At 39.5% G+C, this 18,937-nt stretch overlaps 1 protein-coding gene across 1 annotated transcript in view; it reads right to left on the bottom strand.

The window, feature by feature from the left end:
* gtf3c3 (general transcription factor IIIC, polypeptide 3) overlaps positions 1–18,937 on the bottom strand; it is a 52,070-nt gene that overhangs the window by 23,488 nt on the left and 9,645 nt on the right. Inside the window, exons 5-10 of the mRNA XM_072261630.1 lie at positions 15,829–16,020; positions 11,579–11,744; positions 9,688–9,835; positions 8,244–8,310; positions 6,849–6,949; positions 2,168–2,339 (exon numbers count right to left, since the gene is read on the bottom strand). Of these exons, the coding sequence (XP_072117731.1) occupies positions 2,168–2,339; positions 6,849–6,949; positions 8,244–8,310; positions 9,688–9,835; positions 11,579–11,744; positions 15,829–16,020 (846 nt within the window). The remainder of the gene's footprint in view (positions 1–2,167; positions 2,340–6,848; positions 6,950–8,243; positions 8,311–9,687; positions 9,836–11,578; positions 11,745–15,828; positions 16,021–18,937) is intronic.

Here is an 18,937-nt window from a genome sequence, read left to right as displayed (position 1 = left end):
AGTGCTGGACAATGCACATCTATAGTCACATTATTCTACAGATGCTCAGTAGAGAGCATCCTAACAAGCAGCATCACTGCCTGATACAGAAACTAGACTGTGGTGGACAGGAAGGCTCTACAATGGGTCAAAACGGCTCAGTCTATCATCAGCACCAGCCTACCGGCCATCAAGGACATATAAACAGAAAGGTATCAGAAAAGGGCAAGTAACATCATAGAGAATCCCATCCACCCTGCTCATGGACTGTTTGACCCATTGCCATCAGGGTGGAAGCTATATAGCATCCTTGTCAGACAAGCAGACTAAAATAAGTTACTTTTCCTCAGTAGTAAGGGTGATCAACACCTCCATCCACTAACCCACCACAGCACAACTCCAACCACCACTACTTTATCATTTCCTGTCAGTCACATTATGTACAGACACTCCTTGTGTCACTTTATGGACATACAATCAATTTATGTATATAAGCTACCTTATGTATTTATATTTATTGTGTTTTATTATTATTATTGTGCTCTTTATCTTATTGTGTTTTCTTTTGAACTGCATCAGTTCCAAAGTAATGATTATTTTGTTCTCCTTTACAACTGTACACTGGAAATAACATTAAACAACCTTGAATTTTGACATGGTGATAAGTTGAGGAACGTAAGCCAAAAGTCATAGATGAACAAATGTGGTTGAAACAAAGTTGGAAATTGGGAGCGACAACTGCTAAAATTTTCCAACTTTGGGTGAAATGGGAAAGAAAAGTAAGGGAAGGACTGTGAGATGGACTGTGAAGTACAGATACACTGTTTGATCTGTATCCAAGTGCTTCTATTACACTTGCCACTTGCTTCATGTTGTTCACAACTCAAGGATGCAAACAGGCTCTCATTTGGCAAAGTAAAGTTCTCTAATTTTCTAATAAGAAATTATAATTAAATATTGAAAATCTAATAATGAATAATAGCAATGACAATAAAGATCATCTAATAATAATCTAATAATGGAATTTTTAAATTTTTTCTAGTTTTATAATAATAGATATTACAAATTATAGATAATAATATTCTGAAGTTAAAACACATACATAAATTTCATTATTGTAATGACTATTTTTAGATGATAAAATTGTATTCAAGTTCTCCTGACTATTTCCCACGGCTGCATAATAACTTTCTCTGGTTACCTTTGTTCTTGCTGTGCAGTTCTGAGAGAAATATGTGCATGAAGGTGCAAAGGTGAAATGATAACACTTTAGCACAGATTTCTACCACCAGTTCCATGAATCAGTTACTACGAATGATCAGCTGACCAAGTCATGTTTAACCCCCTCCAAAAGCCAAAGTGCCAGAATTCAAAAAGAGCATTCAATTATATAAAATTCATGATCAGGAGACTGTCCAACTCTACCACCTTGTGTCCCATTTCTCTGTCCTCTTCTCCTGCTTCTTTCTATACTTTTCCTCTTCAAACAGCTGTCTTTTATCAAATCCCATAAGTATCACAAGAACTTGTATTACCTACACTGTATGGAATTGATAATAAGGAATGATGGTTCTGTGGCATTTTACTTAGTTTACTAGTAATCCAATTGCCTGGGGTACTAATCAAAAGACCAGACATCAAATTCCACTATGACAGTTATGCAATTTTCATTTGGTTAATGCTTTCCAACTATTAAAAAAACAAAACTAATCCTCTAGTAATGGCCAAGCTATGATGAGGCAGAGTGTTCCAGGCTTCTACCACCCTCTGTGCAGAAAAGAATGCTTCCTCATCTCCATTCTACCAATTATTGTAAATCACTCCACCCTAATGTTTGACTCCTCACTTAATGAAATTCATTTTACTCAGTCATCAAAATTTTACACACCTCAGTCTCATCTGCTCCAAGAAAACAACCCTAATTTATCCAACCTATATTCACAGCTACAATCATATTCATTTTAATCAAGTTGCTGTCTAAAGCAAGCTGTCAATATGTGTAAAACCAAATTAACAATTCCCTTTAACTTGAAACTAGGTGAATCTTATTCTGTCATCAGCACGTCTTCATTCCTTGCAAGTGTTGCACATGCTTGTTTCACCATTTTTGATTCTTTCAATAAATGTCAACATACTATAAAAAGATTTGCTTTGAGTAACAAGACTTCCAGTATCTAAATTTAATTACCTGCATGACGGAGCCAGACAACTGCAAGGTTGTATCGTTCTGAACACACAAGGGCACTCAAAAGGGGCAATGCAGAGTTATACTCGCCAATCTCTAGGAAAGCTTCGGCTACATCTAAATAGAGGTCTCCCATGTCTTCAGGATTCTGTTCCATTAAGTGAGTCATTAAAAGCTGCAGATAATAGGAATCCAACATGGTAATTAAGAGGAGCTAAACTATTCAGCTTCAAAAGAAGCTTCAATGAAATTCTGCCCTCACTGAATTGTAAAGTAGACTGCATCACTATAAAATTTAAAGCACACTGCATGCTTGTAATAATAAGGTTGATCTTGAAAGGGTTTTCAAATTAATCTCAACTACAGATTAAAACAAGGGCTAGTCTGGGGGAAAAAACAGAAGACATTGGAAATAATCAGCAGATTAGGTAACATCATGGAGAAAGAAACAGGTTTAATAACTTGTGTTGATGAGCTTTCATTGATGGACTTCACTCATTCTCCATTTCCTTTTTTACTTCAGATTTCCTGTATCCATAGTATTGTTTCCCTGATTTCTGGAACTTCACATAAAGCAAAAACGTTGGGTTCATTCTATTTTCAGTAAGGTGAATTAATTAAAAATCTAATACTTAAGCTTCCAATCAAATCTTTGAATACCTTCCATAAATAAAATGTATTTTCTATTTAAAAATATTAGCACTATATATCTATAAAAGAGGTAACCATATTTACACATAATAATAATAGTAAATGATTTAAAACTGGTGTCATCTTTAACAGCCAGAAAATAGAGTCACATTCATTAAAACATGCTTAATACATTTTATTGAGGAGAATTTAATTTCCTGGTATTTAATAAAAGCTGCACACAAAAAGAAGCGGGTGGGGGAGCTAGAAGTTTACCTTTCACCCCACTTAAACAGGCAGAACAAAATTCTACTACAGGTGTCCCCCGTTTTTCGAACATTCGCTTTACGAAACCTCACTGTTACGTAAGACCTATATTAGTTCCCTGTTTTCGCTAACAGAAGGTGTTTTCACTGTTACGAAGACAGGCAGCGCGCGGAAAAAGCAGCGCGCACCCCGAGCAGCCGCTCTCCCCCGGATTCGGAACTGCATTCTGGCCGGCATTGCTTAAACATGTGCTTGTGAGCAACCGTTTGCAAGATGAGTTCTAAGGTGTCGAAAGAGGTGCCTGAAAGAGCTCGTAATGGTGTTACACTTAGCATAAAACTAGATATAATTAAGCGTTTCGATCATGGTGAACAAAGTAAGGACAAAGTGAGTTTGGCTTGTGGAAATTAACTAAGATGATGTTGAAGAGGTTTTGGCATCCCTATGACCAAGAACTGATAGATGAAGAGCTGATGCAATTGGAAGAGTAAAGGATAACAATCGAACCCGAATGAGTAATGATAAAGTAGGACTTTAATTTTGAAAGGGTACATAGGTTTAGGGGATATTTGCAGGATGGTTTGAGTGCTTACAAAAAACTGTATGATCAAAAATGCGCGTGGCCAAGCAGTCAAGCAAGCCTTCCACATCAGCCACAGCAGACGACGAACCTTGACCTTCGACATCGAGGCAGGCAGAGATAGAAGAAGTTGACCTGCCTGCCCTGATCGACGATGAGATGACACCCCAGTGTCCCACCACCCCAACCCCCAGGCTGCGGACAGATAATGATTCGTGGAGAACGCTGTGGTAGTCGGGAGGCACACAGCACATCTTTAAGAAAAAAGCCGAAATAAACATGCTAATTAATTACCTGCCGGGTGGCACCTACTTAACTAGCTTGCTTATTTTGGCTTTTTTCTTAAAGATGTGCTGTGTGCCTCCCGTCTACCGCTGCACCACTGCATGTTTCGCGGATCGGTATCGGGTCGCTGCCCTGAGGGTGGGGGCCACTGCACCACCCAAACTCCGACGATTCAGTCTAACACACCATCATCAGTGTGCTCAGCGCTGTCCCAATTCCTGTAAGTGATAGTACACTGTACATACATTAATTCTACTTTATATCGGCTGTGTATTTTCATGTGTTATTTGGTATGATTTGGCAGCTTCACAGCTTAAAGGTTACTGGAGAGAGTATTTCTGCCGAGAGCACTTGCGTGAGATTTTCTGCCGAAAGCGCTTGTGCCATGTTTTTGCCGAGAGGGCTTGCGTGAGATTTTCGCTATGGAGAACAGTTCAGGCAATGATTGTGGAAAAGTATTTCAACTTTATATAGGCTGTGTATTTATCATATCATTCCTGCTTTTACTATATGTTACTGTTACTTTGGGTTTTATATGTTATTTGGCATAATTTGGTAGGTTATTTTTGGGTCTGCGAATGCTCACAAAATTTTCCCATATAAATAAATGGTAATTGCTTCTTCGCTTTACGACATTCCGGCTTACGAATTGTTTCATAGGAACGCTGTACCTTTGGATGGCGGGGGAAGCCTGTATTTGCTTAAAGAATCAAAATTGAAGTCAGCTTATGTGATATCTACTCATCTGATTGAATCCACAGCAGTTAAATTGTTCAAAATAAAGCACAAGCCTTCCACTTATTTAAAGTTCAACGTTATTTTATTAATCAATGTGTATATTTGACACCATATACAACCCTGAGATTCACTTTCTTGAGGGCATACTCAGTAAATCCAATAACCATAACAGAATCATTGAAAGACCCGGCAACCAGTGTGCAAAAAAGCAACAAACTATGCAAATACAAAATTAAAGAGAAAAAAAAGAACTAATAATAATAATTATATAAATAAGCAATAAACTTCAAGAACATGAGGTGAAGAGTCCCTGAACGTGAGTCCATAGGTTGTGGTAACAGTTCAGTGATGGGCGAGTGAAGTTGAGTGAAGTTACCCCCTCTGATTCAGAAGCCCGATGGTTGAGGGGTAATAACTGTTCCTCAAGCTGGTGATGTTATTCCTGAGGCTCCTGCTTTCTGATGGCAGCAGCACCAAGAGAGCATGAACTGGGTGGTGGGTCCCTTGATGATGGATGCTGCTTTCCTGTGACAGTGCTCCATGTAGATGTGCTCAATGGCAGGGAGGGCTTTACCCGTGATGGACTGGACCACATCGACTACTTTAGGTAGGCTTTTCCGTCCAAGGGCACTGGAGCTTCCATACCAGGCTGTGATGCAACCAGTCAATATACTTACCACCACACATCTACAGGAGTTAGTTAACATTACAGATGTCATGCTGAATCTTCGCAAACTCCAAAGGAAGTAGAGTGCGTGCTTTCTTCATAATTGCATTTACATGCTGGGCCAGGGCAATTCCTCTGAAGTGATAACACCTAGGAATTTAAAGTTGCTGATCCTCCCCACCAATGAGGACCTCCTGGACCTCCAGTTTCCTCCTCCTCAAGTCAATAATCAGCTCTTTGGTTTTGCTGACATTGACTAAGAGGTTGTTGTTGTTGTGGCACCACTCAGCCAGATTTTCAATCTCCCTCCTATATGCTGATTCATCAGCATTCTTGCTTCGGCCTACAATAGTGGTGTGGTCAGCAAACTTAAATATGGCATTGGAGCTGTGCTTAGCCGCATAGTCATAAGTGTAAAGCGAGTACAGCAGGGAGCTAAGCACACAGCCTTGTTATACACCTGTGTATAAGAGATTATGGAGGCGATGTTGTTGCCAATCTGAACTAACTAGGGTCTGCAAGTGAGGAAATCGAGGATTGAATTGCACAAGGAAGTACTGAGGCCAACGTCTTGAAGTTTATTGATCAGTTTTGTGGGGATGATAGTATTGAATGCCGAGCTGTAGTCAATAAAGAACATCCTGATATGTGTGCACCTTTGCTGTCCAAATGTTCTAGGGTTGAGTGAAAAGCCAATGAAGTGGCATTTGCTGCGGACCTGTTGTGCCGGTAGGCAAATTGGAGCGGATCTAAGTTACCTCTCAGGCAGGAGTTGATATGCTTCATCACCAACCTCTCAAAACACTTCATCACTCTGGATATAAGTGCTACCTCATATTGGTGTTAATGAGAAATCTAACAGGACAACCATGATCAAAGGTATTACTGTAACATTTTCCGAGCACTACTAACTTACAGATAAATTCTTCAACACTGGATATACTGTAGGTACTTGCACACATTAAAATTGTTTCCTTGGCACTGCTGCCCCTCACTTGAACAGAACACAAAAGATGTAATCAAACTGTTTCTCTTAACTATTTCTCATCGTGGACTCAGCCCACACCTACATTGTTACTTTATTCTCAGACTGTTAATATTGTACTTATTGAAAATGATTGGTTTCTTGGAATAACCACCAGTAATTCAAATGCTATCTTTTACCAACTCTCAGCAACATAATGAAGAATATAAGTTTGTATTGAGGAAAATTAGAAACACCATTTCGTTGAGATTCGGCTTTTGAAGTGTGGACCAATATACTGTGATGTATCTTTCTTACTAATCAGCATAATTTTATTTTTCGTAATTTTTTCCTTTTTCTTTAACTCTCCTTTTATTTTATTACTTTACTTCATTGTCGCCAAACAATTGATACTAGAGCGTACAATCATCTACACAAATAGTGATGGCAAAGCAGTTTATTAATGTTCAATCGAATTACTGCATGTGTATTTAGCTTAAGATCCTTGTGAGGTCATAATTGAATTCACAACTCACAGTACCCTGCAACTTACCTCAAGGGGCTGAAGAATATGAAGGTGGATCAAGCACACCATCAGCTTAACTTGGATATCTATAGGAACTCCATCCGGAATCTGACAGTTGTAAGTAATCTCTAGAATAAGAGAAAGCACAGAGCGTAGTTTAGTTTGTATTCAGAATCTTAAAGAAAGTAAAATACCTTTCTACACCTAGAATTCTTCCCTTTTTTCATTCCTTGCCTTCTCATTCCTATCCTGAACATCATGCACTCAGCCCAGGCCTAGGCTACCAATCAATTCTTGGCTTACTGTTAGTAATTCACTTCTTAATCTTCAGCTAGCAGTATTTTCAGGAATGTGCATTTTCACTACAGACAATCAAAACAAATCATTCAAAAATGATTCAGCAGCTGATGGACAGGCCAACATATCGCAATGCATCTATTTTAAAACCCCTGTTGCTGGTGTTTCTTCCTTTATCTCTCCCTTTGTTTCACGTTTTACCCTCATGTATGGAGCACTTTTAAGAATTTTTCTTTCTGGAAGATACTGTACAAATAGAGATTGCTGCTTAATTCTTTAAAAAAATATGCCTCTATTAAAAAAAATGTGCAACATAACTTTGGAACAAAGATTTCGATTCATAGGAGTTTTATATCTGATTTAAGCATTATGAACAGAGCCTGTCCATATGGCTTAGAATTGCTTCTGTATTAGAACAGAATAACTGTGCCTTTACCAAAAAAGTAACAAATTATCTACATGTAGTTACTAGGAATACTTATTATAAGGAAGACTTGTTCAAAAACAGTGTCCTATATTGCAGAACACCGCATTTGAAAGATGTAGAGTGATAATGAACTGATATGCTATATCACAGTTTTAACATATACAGTGGATCACTTATGAAAACTACACCATTGAAAAGAAAATATTCAACTACAAGCAATATTTTAATGTTGAGCAAATGAGGGAATTATTCCACTTCAGATGCACCGTGTTGACATTAATTATAATCAGATCAGGAACAGAGTAAAGATTCATCTACTCTACCAGCAACATCCATCAACCCTAACATCAGAAGAGCATTTCTTAACACAATATGTTCTATATTACACACCATGAAATTGCATGATCTTTCAGAGGGAGATGACCAATTTGTACTAACATAGAGAAAATTTTGAGTGATAGGCTGGTGTCTATTTGCAATCAGATTAAGTTGTCTGTTGGAATTAGTTTCATAGAGGACCGTTGCATAGGCATATGAAACTTTCATCCCATCAACTGAGCTGGTTCAAAAGCAGATCCAAGTGGTGAAATACCAATATCTAAAGCACTATTGTAAACAGTCCATAAATACATAATTGCCCCATAACATTAACAAATCCTAAAAATGACTTGTAGCCCAAACCCAAAAGCATTTTTTACCTTCCTCTGCATGATCTTGTTTTGAAGAAATCTTTTCAACCACAACTTCAGTAAAGGTAGTTATAATCTATGAAAGAAAGAAAAATCAAACAGGCTTGTATCAAAATATTGCAAGTTCAAAACCACTTACATTTTTATTAAACAAGAACTTATCAGTACCTATATACCAGATGAAAGGTGAACAAAAAATTGGAAATTGGATGTTGAAAAAGTAATAGTTACAGGAAGTAGTTGTGTTTTAGGGAGTATGTCCTTAACTAGGAGTATATATGCTGGAACATAACATGGCTGGAGAAGATTAAAATCAACAAGGCCCAAGAAGACTTAAAAATAGGGCGAAAGATATTGAAATGAATTTGTTGAAGTGTAGGGAACCACCAACCTTTCAAGAAGATTTAGGTGACAGAATTTGAATTGGGGTACCATAATGGAAGTACTGAACTATTGCTGAATAAATAATTATGTAAAAGAAGCATCTTATGAAATGGTAAAGTACCATTTGTAGAATCATGAAATGTGCTCCCTCGAGCTACAATTCTGGACCCAATGGGCTTCATGAATGGTGGCTTTGAAAAGGTTGAAAGAGAACACTGGAGACATCAACCTCCAACATATTTAAGTTGTAAAAATGACGGAGTAGATACGATTTCAATACTCATCTCATTATGAAGCAGAATCCTAAAATTATTTATCTATACAGAAATTTTAAGGTGACAAACAGAGGTTTTGGTTAGACGATTTTGTTCAGCAAAAGTGACCCCACTGAAATAAGGTGGTATATGAATAAAAATGAGCCATAATTTGAAATTTAAGTACAGGGTAGAACTGGGGAAAATTTTTAGTTATCCAAGACTGATGTGAGCCAGACCAGAATTGAAAAGTAATAGTATACAGTATCTGATAATTCAAAATTAAGCATCCATTTTAAATCAAAATAATATATATTGAATATTGGGTAGTAGCTAAGAAGCATGTTATTTCAAATAAAGGATAGAGCATCACATGATATGATTGCAGAACATAATCTTGTCCTTTAAGGTGATTTTGATAAACTATTTGTGGTTGAGGATAGCTTCTCAATTCAGTTGTCTGCAACACAGGGATATGCAAGACAGCTAAAAGTAATGAGTGATTTTTTTTTTGCTGCTGGTGTAAATAGAAGATCTGAAAATGCCAAGGAAAGCAATGGAAGTCTTAATGCAAAAATAATAATCAAGCCAACAAGATAGAAGTTAATAAAGATGTAACATTGTTGACATAGCAACAGCATTCAACTTCGAACAGTGACTCCGACTGAATCGTTATTACATGATCCCTTAGCACACCCCCCACAGATTAATTTGACTCAGTTTACAAGTGAGCAAACTTGCTGATCTGGAAAATAATGCATTCCAATGGAAAAGCACCACTTCATCCATCTTTCCTATTGCTCACACATACCTACCTCTAATGTTTTATCATACTGTTTGCTCGAGAGGTACAGTTCCGCTGCCATGTTCACATCCTCAGCGGAAACTAGGCTCTGATGTTTGCTAAGGGCCTCTTCCATCACACCAATAGCTGATGTAATATCATTAGTTTCATAATAACTTCTGAAAAAAGTCAGATTTTATTTTAGTTAGAAGAAATGTCTATTTCTAAATGATTGATCTTAAAGTCAACAGAGTCTAAACACTCCCTTCATCCACTAGTTTCAATTCAAGTAAGGTGTGCAATAATCTCATAATCACAGCCTCATTCAGAATATAAAGCTTCCAAGCTGGTTCCTGGCACTCTGGGAAATATTTATTAGAATATAAACAAATAGTGATGCTATAGATCAGGGGTCGGCAACCTTTTTGCCTCTGTGGGCCGGATCGCGTATTAATGAGCGGACGGTGGGCCAGACAAATGCCATAAAAAACTTGAAATATGGGAATTATCCATTTAAATGCATCTAGTTATGTTTTGCCTCAAATTAATGAATAACGCATGCTAGAAAATCATTTGTGCTCAAGGTTGCCTACCCCTGTTATAGATTGTGTTTGAGTTTGCTTTCTGGCAAATATTGGGCAGCTCAGTGTTAATTAAGAATATACAGTACACGGAGTATCTAACCCAATTGAAGAAACCAGAGTCAAACTCAGTCAATAACTGAGCTGGTGCAGTGCAGCTGTGTGCCCAGTGGCACGGCAGTAGGGAAGAAAATACATGTCAATGGTCAGCAGAGTACCTAGCGTGCGTAACATTGCTCAAAAATCAAAGGGACGTCTTGGAGAATGAAGAATCAGTGAATTCTGTCAACATAAGAGAGTGTCCAATAATCAACAAAAGCAAGGTACATGGTCAGTAGCAGCACCTTGGGGAAAGGTCCAGCCCAATCCCATAAGAGGCTGTGTGGGCAAAAGCTGTATAGCTGCATATCACTATCTAGAAACAATATACCTAATTTCTAAGTAAAACTCTACATTCAATATAAGCTAGATTTAGCTAGAAATAGAATAAAATTCATATTATTCCATGTGGATGAAAACATCTTTTAAGACAACACTGTACATGAACAGAGTACCCCCAATGCTGCCTCAAATGCCCTGCCAGAATAAGTAACCAGTATCAGCATTCTCTCCCACAGCAACATCCTCAGTAAATGGCTTAGTTACACTCTGCCATCTCTTATGGGCAGGTGATGACATTCGCATGCTTGACACCAGAATCAAAATGACAAAGCAGCATTCGCAATGCCATCAAGAATCTACCAAAAATGGCAGAAGGAAGGCACTTCCCATACAACCTAGCCATCGGTGTCATTACAAATCCCACATAACCATATGAGCCACCCTAGAATACACACACCTGGAGTGCAAGCAAATTATCCTCAACCCTGAGGAAGTGAGTAAAAAAATGTGAAGCACCCTCTCTACTTAGTGTAGGCAGATAAACACAAAGTATTTTGGTTCAAGGCATGACATTCACCTACATAAAATGAGATGTTATTCATCACCACTACATAACTTAAAATGAATGGTTAATGTGATTCAAAGCAATCATAATTAGGTAAAGTATCAAAGCAATGTTCCTGTCCAGGCATCACTGGTAGCTGGATCAGAAATGCAACATCCCAGCTCCTTTAGCCATAGCTTGGCTAGGTACTTTGAGTCTATTTATGACAAGACTGAAAACTCAAGTCTAAAAATAATTTGATTGTCACATTTTAATCCTTTTCCTCAGTATAATAGCCAAATCAGCTTGTGTAAATTTGAAAACTTAATGTGCAGAATTTTTGTTTTACTGATAACAAACTAAAATGTGGATTAATAAGTGTTCTTAATGAAAGGATCATTACTGTGGTAACTTACTTTGCCATGTCTCTGGCTAGCTGCATGAAGTGCTCCCCATCAGTAGGTGGCAGAATATTAAGGATGCGCCTGTATCCATCCATAGCCAGCTTGTGTTCACCAAGCTGTTCATAAAGGCTGCTGCGCTCCCAAAGGTACCGGACATTTGTTGTATCATACTTTATGGCTAAATGTTATGAACAAATAAGTTATGTATATTAGGCTTTTTACTATTTAAGACATTCCTTATGTCACAACTACAAATTAGAACCTTGCGTAAGAAATAGATTATATTTAAAAAGTGACCAGTAGGGCAAAACTGCAATTTTCTTCCACACAAATGTTGAAGAAAGCTTCACCTGATTAGATAAACTATTTAGATAAAAATTAAACAGATTGCAAAACATTGTGACATTTCATGAAAGCTTCAGAAATATTTTCTGAAAAAAGTATATATATATATATATATATACACACACACACACACACACATATACATACACATACATGCACACACATGCATTTATTTCACTGATCAAAAACTTAAATACCTTAACCACATCTACAAAGAACATAATATAGTACCCCTCCTCAGTCTATGATGTTTTAATGTACTCCGACAACCAGACTCTCATGCAAATCTATTTTCACAAGCACAAGTTTGCAGAATTAAGAAAAGGCCACACAAGCTCGACAGAAGAGCTCTACCTCACAGCAACAGGCACTTTGGTTTAATTCTGACCTTCGGGTGCCGTCAATGCGGAGTTTGCATGTTCATCCCATGAAAGCATGAGTTTCCTATAAGTGTTCATACTTCCTCTCACACCCCAAACATATGCAGTTTAGTAGATTAATTAATTACTGTAAATTGTCCCTATTATGTAGAATCTGAGGGAAACTGATGAGAATGCATGAGGAATAAGAAGAAACTTGGCTTAATGTAGGATTAGTGTAAATGCAGGCTGATGTTGACATGCATTTTGTGGATCGAAAGGTTCATTTCTGTGCCGTCACTCTTTATGACGTCCTGTGCAGCAATAATGCGGGTTTCTGGAAATGCAGGCAGAATTATGACTAGGCCAGGATTTTCCACAGTTAATAAGTCAGTAGAGCTGGTATTGGATGTTTGATTGCTATTGACCTTGGAGCTCAACACTGTGAAGCTTTCAATTGAAACCAGTGTCAGAAAAACGATTGAAGATTTTGCACGAAGGATTTGGAAGTATAGAGACGAAAAAGGTCTGAATTTATGGTAGTACGGTCAAAAAACAATAATCAAGAAAAATGCAAAAGTCTTAGCACAAGCATAAAACAGGATTTAAGCACTTTAGGTAATAAATATCCCACGTCCAGCATGATTACCTTCAATGTTCAGAGAATTACTAAAGGAAAGCAGTGTCTAATGCTGGAAATTTTATAAAACTGCATGAAAATAACTGCAGATGTAATTTAAAATTCTTAAGCATTTTCAAAAGCTGTAAGTGATATTATGTGTTTATATTAGTATTTTAATTGGTGTGGACAGAAAAGGAAGCTGAGTAAAATCAATCTCCTGGCACTTTCACCAAAGATGCCTGCAAACACTTGAGCGCGAACACTTGAGAGTCTTGCAGACGCTTGGTGGGTTTCACGTGACTGTGGACATTCTTGGAACTTGTTCCTCCTCCAAATAGTTGCGCATTTCTCCATCTCCATTCCCTAATAATTGCTAAGCAATGCTCCAATCTGTACCTTATAATACTATTTAATTCCATTTTAAGTGTCATTGCCACCGTTTCACATGCTTCATTAGAGTTGTACTATAGTTTGCTTATTACCTGCTGCTGCTTCAGACACACCCGTTGTTAACCTACATTTGAACCAGGAACAGACTTCAATCTTTGGGCCTGGAAGTTAGCTGTTGCAAGAGTATATAATTCTGCTGGAACACAAACTGCTGGAGGAACTGAGCAGGTCAGATGAGGGTGAAGGTGGGTAGGTGGGGGAGGGGCATGAAGTAAGAAGTTGGGAGGTGATGGATGGAAGAGGTAAAGGGGCTACAGAAGAAGGAATCTGATAGGAGAGGACAGAAGACCACTGGAGAAAGGGAAGGAGGAGAGGTACCAGAGGGAGGTGACAGGCAGCTGAGAAGGGGAAAGGGGGAAGCTGTAATGGAGAATGGCAAAAAAAAGGTGGAGGGAGGGAGAAATTACCAAGTTAGAGAAATCGATGTTCATCCCTCACCTGGTTCATCGATCATCTTCCAGTTTGTATTCCTTCCCCTCCCCCACACCTTCTTATTCTGGCTTCTTCTCTAGTCATGATGAAGAGTCTGGGCTTGAAATACTGACTGTTTATTTCTCTCTATAGATGCTTGCTGACCCGCTTTGTGTGTTTCTCAAGATTACCAGCATCCCAGCATCTGCAGTATCATTTGTGTACATAATTCTGCTCTTGTTTCATTCACACTTCCTCAATGATACCCTATCTTGGACCATCTGTATTGTTATGTCCCTCTTAGTAGTACCACAATAATCAGTGCAAGATGATCACTTTGTGACAAAACTGCAGAACTGGTTACCTGCCAATATAATCATTTACAGACAAGACAGAAAACAGGGTCTCATTATCAGCTTGATCTTTCAGCAACAGTTTCATCAGAAACAAAATCTTCTACACATAGTTTAACCTGTTCCCTTCCTTCCCTCGGAGAATGATGCTAAACTCTGAAGAATGCTGATTTATGAGCTGAAAAATGGAGCTGTCAATGCTGGTGGATCCCGTGTCCTGAATGCCATGAGATCTCAAGCAATCTGATGTCAATTTTGAGGCTAATTAAAGATATAACTATCTGAGAGTACAAATAATTCCTAATCTCAAGTGATTTTTTCAGTTTAGTAGTTAGGTCACAGATCAACCCCAATCTCTTTAAGGAATGGAACTGGTTTGAGGACTCAAATCGCCTATTTTGGTTCATACACTGGTATCCTATCGGCACAACAGAATATACCGAGGGATGGTGGTAGAAGAATCTGGGATGTTGAGGTTAAACTGTGGATATAACCACGTCAAGCTGTTTCTCATCTAGTTTATGGATAGCATTCCAAAGTCAGACACCACACGGGTGAGCAAGACTTTAGAAGTCCATCCATTCAGCTTAAACATATCCGAAAAATATGTCAGATTACTACGGATAATGTCTACTATGCAGTAACATGCACAAAACTCAGCTGGCCAGGGAGCATCTAAGGAAAAAAGTTAGGGCCCCAAACAGTCCTTCCAGGTGAGGCGACACTTCAGCTGAGAGTCTGTTGGGGTCACATACTGTGTCCAGTGCTCCCTGTGTGGCGTCCTGTATATCAATGAGAACTGACATAGATTGGAAGACTGTTTCGCTGAGCATCTACACTCCGCCCGCCAGAAGAAGCGCGATCTCTCTGTGGCCACCCACTTTAATTCCACTTCCCATCCATGGCCTCCTGTATTGTCGTGATGAGGCCACACTCAGATTGGAGGAACACCACCTTATATTCCATCTGGGTAGATTCCAACCTGATGGCATGAACATTGATTTCTCAAACTACTGGTAATGCCCCCCTGCTACCATTCCCCATCCCCTTTTCCCTCTCTCACTGTATCTCCTTGCCTGCCCATTGGCTACCTCTGGTGGTCATTGCCCCTTTTCTTTCTGTATCCCTTTCACCAATCAACTTCCCAGCTCTTTACTTCATCCCTCCCCCTCCCGGTTTCACCTAACATCTTGTGTTTCTTTCTCCCCTCCCCCACCTTTTATATCTACTCCTCATCTCTTCTCCCCCAGTCCTGCCAAAAGGTTTCGGCCCGAAACGTTGACTGTACTTTTTTCCATAGGTGCTGCCTGGCCTGCTGAATTCCTGCAGCATTTTGCATGTTTTGCTTGGATATCCAGTAGCTGCAGATTTTGTCTTGTTTGCGACTTGTCTACTATACAGAAGCTTACTCGGTCCCTTCAGAGGCTATTAGAGAGTTAACCACATTATTTATGAATCACAGGTGGTCAGATTGGGTAGAGGTAACAAGCCACTTTTCCTGAAGGACATTAGTTGACCAGCTGGATTTTTATAAAAATCAGATGACCATTGTGTTGTTTTTCTTTGATGCTAGCCCATAAATTATTAGACATACACAACTTCACTGCTTGCTGAGATAGGAATCAGATTATCAGTCACTAGGTTGTTATTTCAAGACCAAAACTCACACTGAATCACCTTTCATTGTTTTAATTTCCATTTAAGAGATTAATTTAACTATACCTTTAGAATAACAGAAAATAGCCTGTTTGATATTGTCTTGCTCAAGAGACATTTCAGCCAATTTCACCCACTCCTCTGGATCACTGGGATTTAAATGAGCTGCAATTAATCCAAATTGCAATGATTTCTCCATGTCTCCTTGATCTTCATAAATCATTGCAAGGGTAGAGAAGGGCTCATAAGCAAGAGGAGCTAGGAGAAAGAAAACAAATTTATAATAGTCATTACAAAATTAGAATGATTTAATTAGTTCATGAGCGGTTATTTCCTACAAGTCCTTTTATAGTAAGCTCTTAATTTCATGAAAACATATTCTACCTGTTAAAATAACAAAAAGTAAATGCAAATTATATTTGAAAGATGTTAATGAAATACACATAATGTTATTGGCCCTGAAGCTATTTCAGAAGCTGGGAGCACAGTTATAAAATTGCCAGTGACATACTGCTACTGAATTGTCCTTTGCCCATATTTTTGTTCTTATTATTAAAGTAAAACATTACTAGAAGTAACTTAATGAAGTATGGCATATTTTGACTTTGAAATGATTTTCCTTGACTATATTTTTAAACATCCAACAATAACCTATATTTGTTCTCAAATTATGCCCGAAACATGCTTAACATTTTAAAAATCCTAATATAGATAAAAGCACAAAATGGCTGGCTTCTGCATTTCTCACTTTAGATATTGCTACTTTGTAAATTATTATTTCTTAAAAGTAGTGGGTGACAGAGGAATGGGAGGCAAAGGCAAGTAGAATTTAGGACATGTGGAAGGGTCCACACAACAATCAGCATAATCCAACAAACTTGTTTCTCTCATTTTGTATTTGCTACTTTACACATTCACACTCAACAGTTTTAATATGGAATAGCTTTAGAACACAATTTTCAAAAACCATATATCATTAAATAACAAATAAACAACTTCATCTTTATTTTCAAATCCCTTCTTGACCTTGACCATTCCAGCTCTGTAATATTCTTCAGTAATACAACCCTTTGGAATCTATGTGCCTCCAGAGCAAATCTTGACACCCTTAATTTCATCTACACATTCTTAAATCTAACCCCTCTTGAGATGACTGTGACTCAAGCTGTCAAGAGCTGAGGCTCTGGAATTCCCTTCTTAAAGCTCTGGCTCTTATTCTGTGACGAGAATACACATAGATAAGATGTTAGCTGTCCTGTGTGATCAGCAGTTGGTCTGCCACCTGTCTTCAAGAGAGAGATAAGGAACACAATGAAACAACATCTGGAGATGTGTAATGAAGGGACGGGAGAGAGAGCTGTCTGGAGCGGCTCCCCCTTTGAACCCTGAACTGTTTGAAGTGATGGACAGGCGATACCCCAGCAGGGGGATAAAAAGGGACAGGTTCGCTAAGGCAGGACACATGACACCCGAGGTAACGAGACCCTGGAAGCGGTGCACCTCTCACGAGTCGGTGGGAAGTACCGGACCTTAAACGCACAGGGTGGAAAGGTACGATCAGCGGGAACCCGGTGTGTGTCCACCCTCATTTGGGTGCCGGGTTCACTGCAGAGGATCGACCGCATCTGGAGGAGGGGTCACAGTCGGTGACCTCAGGTGACATCACCAAGGACCTGCCCGAAAGCTGCTTGTGAGCCATATCGCCGGTCTGTGAGTGGATGCTTGTTTCTTTAATAAAACTTTCTTAGTTCTATTAATCCAGACTCCAACTGAGTGATCCATTTCTGCTGGTTTGGCAACCCAGTTACGGGGTACATAACATAAGTGGTGTTCTCGTCCGCGATTTTGAACGCTAAATTTGGGACGGAGTAAATTGATTGGGTTAAAATTCCCGAAAGAAAGAAAAGACAAACAGCAGAAATGGAGGCTGAGGAATTTATAAAGGCGCCGACCTTGGAGGCATTAGAGGATGCCAGGAAATCGGAATTGGTAGCTGTGGCCAAACGGTTGAATCTTGCTAAGGTGAAGTCAACAATGAGGAGAGAGGAGATACACAGAGCTATCGTAGAGCACTGTGTATCTAAGGGTGTGTTTCCCCAAGGCGAGCTGCGGGTGGTGTCTATTGAAAAACCTGCTGGAGACGCGGTACAGGTGCAGCTTGAAAAACTGAGACTCGAGCACGAGTTCCGGGTACGACAGTTGGAGCGAGAAGAGAAGGAGAGAGAAGTAGAAAGCCAAGAGAGAGAGAGACTGTTGGAGAGAGAAGAGAAAGAGAGAGAGAGACAGTTGGAGAGAGAAGAGAAAGAGAGAGACAGACAGTTGGAGAGAGAGGAGAAACAGAGGGAAAGGGAATTCGAATTGGAGAAGTTAAGGTTAAGGGCCGAGCAGGGGCTCGTGCCGAACCAAGGTGGAGGGTTCCGGGCGACCCAGGAGGTTAGGCTGGTTCCCCCATTTGACGATACCGACGTGGATCGGTACTTTCTCCATTTCGAAAAAGTGGCTATAAGTCAGGAATGGCCGAGAGATAAGTGGGCTGTGTTACTTCAGAGTGTACTGAAAGGGAAAGCCCAAGAAGCTTACTCCGCTTTGTCCGCGGAAGATGCCCAGAGGTATGAGGTGGTAAAAGAGGCCATCCTCAGGATTTATGAGTTGGTCCCGGAGGCATACCGGCAGAGGTTCCGGAATGCGAGGAAGCAGTGGGACCGCACATATTTAGAGTTTGCCGGTGAGATGCAGACATATTGTGAGCATTGGTGCGCCTCGAAGGGGGTAGAGGGGGATTATGACAGACTGCTGCAGCTGATCCTGATTGAGCAGTTTAAAGGTTGTGTCCCTGAGGGTATGAGACCCTACCTCGATGAGAAAGAGGCAGCCACGTTAGCCGCAACTGCTAAGTTAGCGGATGAGTATGCGTTGACGCATAAAATGAAGTTTGCCCCGAGTAAGGGCTACCAGAAGGGTAGTCAGGACGGCAGGGAGAGTCCGCCGGAAAAGTCAGAAAGTAAGCCGGGGACTAGTGAAAAGGATAAGGTAGACCGGGAGCAGTCTGGTAGGAAGTCTCCTGGGATCGTCTGTTATAATTGCGGGAAAGTCGGACACTTTGCGTCCAGGTGCTTTGCCCCAAAGAAGGAGACGGTAAAAAGAAAAACAGCGATTTTGAATGGCTGTATCGAGC

This window comes from Mobula birostris, chromosome 6 (assembly GCF_030028105.1).
Source record: "Mobula birostris isolate sMobBir1 chromosome 6, sMobBir1.hap1, whole genome shotgun sequence".
Classification (NCBI taxonomy): domain Eukaryota; kingdom Metazoa; phylum Chordata; class Chondrichthyes; order Myliobatiformes; family Myliobatidae; genus Mobula; species Mobula birostris.
The sequence above is the reverse complement of the archived record's forward strand: the minus strand, read 5'-3'. Positions and strand labels throughout refer to the sequence as shown.